Here is a 6,450-nt window from a genome sequence, read left to right on the forward strand (position 1 = left end):
TACCTTAAGGCCAGCTGCTTCATCAGAAAGATTAATATTCTGTTTCTTGGTTTCCTTTACCGACTCCTTTGCTTTTTTGATCTATAGACAGACAAAAAAAGATTCAGAAGAAGCAAAAAGCACACTATAAAAACAGCACAAAACAGATTGTCTCAAAAGTCTTATTAGTTCAGTTTAAGCTTTAATTCACTAAGACTTTTGGGATACCCTGTACATCTAAATAGGTGCTTGCTTTACAGAATATAACCTCAGAAGGCATTATACTTGCATTTCCTTCAGATTTAGATAATTTGTAGAAAATAATAAACTAAGATGGTATGATTAAAGGGCTGAGTTATTAGAAATGAAAGAAAATAAAATCAAACAGGACCACCATACCTTCTGATCATATTCTGACATCTTTTCTAAAATCTCTGTTTTTTCTTGTAAAAGAGTTTTAATCTTCTCAGCAAGCTGTTTTTCAGTCACTAAGAGGAAAAAGGCCATACAAAATTTTAACCATCGCACTGTTAGTAGAATACCCATATCACCTGGCATTGTTATATCTAAGCCCTAAGATTAGATAACATATTGCCCACTTTGCACTTATCTTCTGAGTCCTTTTTATTACACTTTATAGGAAGATAGATTTAGAACATAAAGGAACCTTGCAGGATTACCTACTCCAACCCCCTCATTTTACAGATGAAGAAACTGAGGGCCAGAGAGTCATGTAAGTAATTCCAAGGTCACAGAAGTAGTATCAGAGTTGGAATTTGAAGCCAGGTGTGAGAATCAGTCCTCTGATCTCAAAACCAGGATTATTTCCACTGTACCATGTCTTACATCAAGAGCAGAAATAAATAATTATCAACTTCATGATTGTTTATATGTCTATTACAAAAAATAAAGAGCTTCTTTCCTGATAAGCCCATTAATAAAGTGGTTTATGTAGCAAAAGTACCTTTGGATTTTATATTTCATACCAGGAACTCAAGTCCAAACTTTTTCAGGCCCTAAACACCAAAGACATAGTAGCTCAATTAATGAATCTGATAATCATCTTTCCTGCTGTGGACCTTGGCATAGCACATACTATATGCAATAACATTATGTTAGAGGAACAAGGGACTGGTAGAATGAATTCACAACACAAATTGAGGAAAAGCCGTTTTGTCACTATAGACCAAATAATTTAAAGAACAAGAAACAATTAACTCAATTATATTCCCCAAACTATATCCCAGAGCCAAATAAATTGCCTTGCGTATGTTGTTCTTTTTTTTTAAATGTAGGTCTCTCAAAATTCTCCAAATGTATCCATTCTCACTTCAACTATCACCTCTGGAAATCACAAGTCCTGTCTTCTCACCTGACAGCATTCCTATCTCCTAAATAAGTTCCATTTCAAACTTATCAAGCATCTAAAACCACACCAAAAAAAGCTGGCTCTTCTCTCAACTTAGCCTTTTCTACTGTCAAGGTGCTCCATAAATTCTCCCCACCACCCACAAAAACTTAGGAGTTATTCTTTCTCTCCCTTTCTTGAGTCCCAAATTCTAATAGTTCGCCAATTTCTATTGATTTTTCCTTCCTAATGCTACCACTCTAGTGCAAAGCACCCCACACCTACATTATTGCACAGCCCCCTAATAGGCTTCACTATTTTAAATTTCTCACTACTCCAAACCATTCTGCTCACTGCTGCTAGAGCAAGGGTTCTTAACCTGGGGTCCACGGACACCCCCTCACCCCCTAGGAGATAAATGGATAGATTTCAGAGGATAGGAAATGAATTATATCTTTATTTTCACTAACTTTTTAGTTTCCTTCATAATCCTCTATGTTTTATCTTATGTAATTAAAAATATGGTTCTGAGAAGGTATCCTTAGGCTTTACCAGACTGCCAAAGGGGTCTATGACACAAAAAAAGTTTAAAAACTCCTGTGCTAAAGTAATCCTTCTATAACATTACTGCAATCATGTTACTCCCTCCTGTCTACCAGATCAAGGTCAATGTCTTTTCCATAACATGTAAGGTTTTCCATAATCTGACCTCACTTTAACTATTCCAACTCAATTTTCTACTAGTCTAGAATATAAGCCATCTTCTCCAGTCATATTCTCCAGTTTCCTAAATGTCTCTTCCATACCGCCACCCCCCCAATATACTATTTCTACCTCTGCATTTCTGTTCATGCTTGGAATACCTTCCTCCATACTCTTTTTTTTATTAATTCATTTTGGTTTATCAACAATCACTTCCATAAGCTTTTGAGTTTTAAATTTTTCTCCCCCTCCCTCCATTCCTCCCACCCCAAAACAGTGTGCAATCTGATACAGGCTATACATACACATTCCTATTAAACATATTTTCACATTAGTGATGTCATAAGGAAGAATTAGAATCTCCATATTCTTGGCCTAAAAATATCTTCAAGGCACAGTTTAATTCCCATTCTACCTATGAAACTTTATTAAACTAAGGAAGCAGTACATCATAACACAAAAAGCCTTAAGCTTAGCATCAGGAGATCTGGGTTTCAGTTCCTGCTCAGCTACTAATTTCTCATGTAAACTTGGACAAGTCATTTAATTTCTCTAAATTGTTTCCTCAACCATAAATGCCAATTCAGCTACTTGCTACCTTGCAAGCCTTGGACAAATCTTGTCCCCTTTCTATGGCTCAAGTTTCATCATCTGTAAACTGAGGGCATGGGATTAGATTATTTTCAAAGTTCCTTCCAGCTCTAAATACTATGAACCTATGTGAAGGTAGATGTCAGTCAACAGGCATTTATTAGGCACCTACTACTTACCAGGCACTATTCTAGAGTCTCCTCTAACTCCCAAGTTCTATGCAGACTATTTCTTCTAAACCCCTATAGGATTTATGATCTAGACCAGTGGTGTCAAAATCAAATAGAAATGGGGGCTACTAAATGGTAAGTGAGGATCTCTACAGGCCACATATTGACTTAGAATTCAACATATTAATGTAATTCTTTTTTTATTATTACACAACACTTTAAAATTAGATAAGTACCACATTTTATTCTGGTGTGGACCACACTCAATAGTGTGCATGTTTGACACTTCTGGTCTAGACCACGCATTTTAACATCTAATTTATATTTTGTCATATATTGTTCTTTAAAACAAATATTCTACCAGTGTTGTCATATGGCTGTAAGTCATGGAATATTAGTCTCTGAAGGATTAAAAATGAGTATTAATGAGAGCAAGAGAGAGGTGCTTGGTGGATATCAGCAGACTGTAACACATAAAAGGGAATCTCAAAGAAATCAACAAACATTTATTAAGTATTTACTATGTACTAAGCACTGTGTTAAGTGCTGAAAGAACTGGATTAAAGGAAGTCAAAGAAATGTACAAAAGAAAGAGGTAATGGTCACAAAGTCAGAATGAGGAAAAGCCATAATAGTCCACTGGTATTCTTACAACATCAAGAGAAAAGTAGGAAGGCCTCAACATATCAGACAGACATCCTGTGGTAAACATATGAGATGAACATGGAGAGTTCCAAAGAATGGATAGACATGGATAGGGTGTGATCTCTACATCTTTAGAAGGCATGTTCACATCAATGAAATCATGAGTATTGTTCTGTGGCTTTTATTTGTATCTTCCTTCTCACTAAGGAGACTCTAAATTCCTTCAGAAAAGAGAGTATTTTCTTTTTATACTTTCTTTGAATCTTTCATAAGCAGCTGGTATATAGTAGGTACACAATGCTTACTTGATTGAATTTGAAAAGAAAAGCCTATGAATTAGTTGCTGTGTTTTCCTTTAATAAAAATAAAAGTTTTAGGCTATGTCTATAATCCTCTCACCCCAAAACCCAGTATGTGTTACAAAGTTATTTTAATTTAGCCACTTTTTCTTAAAGAAAAAAAAAAAAAAGTCATGCTAGGTCTTCGTTAGCTCAAACTATTTTATTTGGCTACACAAATCCATCTTCATAAGGACTATGCATTCTAACATAGAATATGTGGTACCTTCCCTTTTCATTCACAATCTAGTTTTTAAAACTAGCCTTGTAAAATTTCTATTCAACTCTGGTTTCTCAGGTAATTAGCAATTTGTATTTGGCTTTTGAATGCTACTTACAGAACCTAGATTTTGAAACCTGATGCTTAAAATACATCATTGGAAAAGCCAGGGGTTCCCAAAATACTATATTCTAAATGTATTTAATAAAGTACCCCATAGAATATCCTCTAAATATGAAGAAAGCTAGAAGAATTTAGGTATTTCACTTCTATTATCTTCCTCAACAATAACTTCTGGGGAATGAGAGTAATTCTCAGAAGGTCCTCTAAAATGGCATAAGAAAACCAATTTAAAAGTAGAGAAAAATCAGTTTATTTGATGAGTATTTACCCAAATAAATCCTATGTACAGACAACAAAAAAGGATATAGTTTACACTACCTACAGTTCTGTACTCTTCTGCTAGGCACATACTCAATAAACATTTTTTAGACTGACTAAAGAGTCTTCTAATAATAATGTACCCTTGACTCCTAAGGAACTTTTCCCACTTACTAATAAAATTACTGCTCCAGACCAGAAAAATATAAGTCAGCATTATACAAAAAGCCATTAGAGGAAGCTATATAGTTCCATTTAACATTGCTAGATTTAGTCATATAGCTTTTAAAAAGTCTCAATATAGTACAGATAGGTCTTGATTAGTACATAGAATGAATCCTATCAAGTAGCTGCATTATTTTAATTCCCACTGCATATTTCCATTGGACTGGAACCAATGACCATATTTTGTATAATTACAACTTAAAATAATGTGAATTCAAATACATGCAAATACGTCACAGGATTAATGCACACTAATTAGGACCTAGGTGTAAAAATACTGAATATAAGTAGAACCACTAAAATCTTAAGAGCTGGAAATAATCTTAGGCTTCATCTAATTTAAGGTCTACCCAAATCACTAATCTTGATTATTTAACCACTAGCTGAAGATCTGAAGTAACAGTAAACTCATTAACTTATGAGAGATTCTATCTTATTTTTGGTTCATTCTAATTGTTATTAGTTTTTAATGTTCGGTAAGCTAAAATCTCCCTTTGACTTTTACCCTTAAGTACTAGCTCTGATGATGTCAGGGGCAACGTATGACAAATCTAGTCTTTCTGTCATCTGTCATGTGACAATACTACAACAATTTGAAGGCTAGTAACATCACCAAATTTCTTTTCTCTAGATAAAATTCTTCAACTGATCCTCAAGATTTTGAATCCCTTTACCATTCTGATCATGTGCTGACCTAGAAAATGCCCCTTTCAAAGATGTGACAACCACAACTACACCCAATGCTCCAAATTGCGATGAGACTACATAAGATAACAATGGAAATGATACTTCCATTGTTCTCTACAGTGTTTTTATTAATGCAGGTTAAGATCACATTAGTTTTTTTGGCTACCATAGCACACTGCAAATTCAATATTTAACTTACAAATCCACTAAGGTCCACTGAGATCTTTTTCCAAACTAACTGCTTTTTAGCCACATCTCCCTCATATTATACTGTGAAGTTGATTTTTTTTTGCCTAAGTGCAGAAGTTTACAATTATCCTTATTAAAAATATAATCTTGTTAGTTTCATCCAACATATTAGATAAGCACTCAATAAGCCAGTGTTTGATAAACTTGAAAACAAACTACTTAGGAAAGAACTCCTTATTTGACAAGAACTAATAGGAAAACTGAAAAGCACTTTGTCAAAAAATTAGCTTAGGCCAGCACTTTAGACTATTATATAATAAGTTCTAAATGGATATTTAACTTACATATAAAAGGCTATATCATTTTTTAAAACTGAGGAAAAAAGATCTAGGTATCTTTTATGACTATGGGTGGGAAAGGGACAGAGATCACATTACATGAAACTGAAAAGATTCGACATAAATAAAAATCTTTGTATCAAAAATCTCTGCTAAAGGTCTGATATCCAAAATATGGAGTGAATTAACACAAACATATAAGTTAAAGAGCCATTCCCCAATGGATAAGTTGTCAAAGGACACAAACAATTCTCAGAAGAGCTGTAACTTCTCCAAATAGGACAATACAACAAATCAAAACAACACTGAAGTTTTACTTTACAAACCCAAGCAAACTATCACAGAGGGGAAAAGATGAAAATAGTCAAAGCTGGAGTGGCACAGGAAGACACACAAACATATACAAATTCCCTATCACCTCCAAGATCAAATACAAAATCCTCTGTATGGATTCAAAACCTAGCCCCCCTTCTATCTTTCCAATCTTCTTACATTTTACTCCCTGCTATATACACTCCCTTAAGTCTAATGGGACAGGGACTGTCTTCTGCCTCTTTTTTACCAACCCAGTGCTTATCACAGCGCCTGGCACATAGCAGGCACTTAATAAATACTTAGTGACTGATTTATCAAGCGT

The 6,450-nt window shown here is 34.4% G+C and overlaps 1 protein-coding gene across 1 annotated transcript in view; it reads right to left on the reverse strand.

Moving 5' to 3' along the window:
- LOC114049397 (transport and Golgi organization protein 1 homolog) overlaps positions 1-6,450 on the reverse strand; it is a 71,275-nt gene that overhangs the window by 27,701 nt on the left and 37,124 nt on the right. The window contains exons 12-14 of the mRNA XM_027870680.1: positions 2,800-2,817; positions 379-467; positions 4-81 (exon numbers count right to left, since the gene is read on the reverse strand). Of these exons, the coding sequence (XP_027726481.1) occupies positions 4-81; positions 379-467; positions 2,800-2,817 (185 nt within the window). The remainder of the gene's footprint in view (positions 1-3; positions 82-378; positions 468-2,799; positions 2,818-6,450) is intronic.

This window comes from Vombatus ursinus, unplaced genomic scaffold, assembly GCF_900497805.2.
Source record: "Vombatus ursinus unplaced genomic scaffold, bare-nosed wombat genome assembly UNPS02014798.1, whole genome shotgun sequence".
Lineage (NCBI taxonomy): Eukaryota > Metazoa > Chordata > Mammalia > Diprotodontia > Vombatidae > Vombatus > Vombatus ursinus.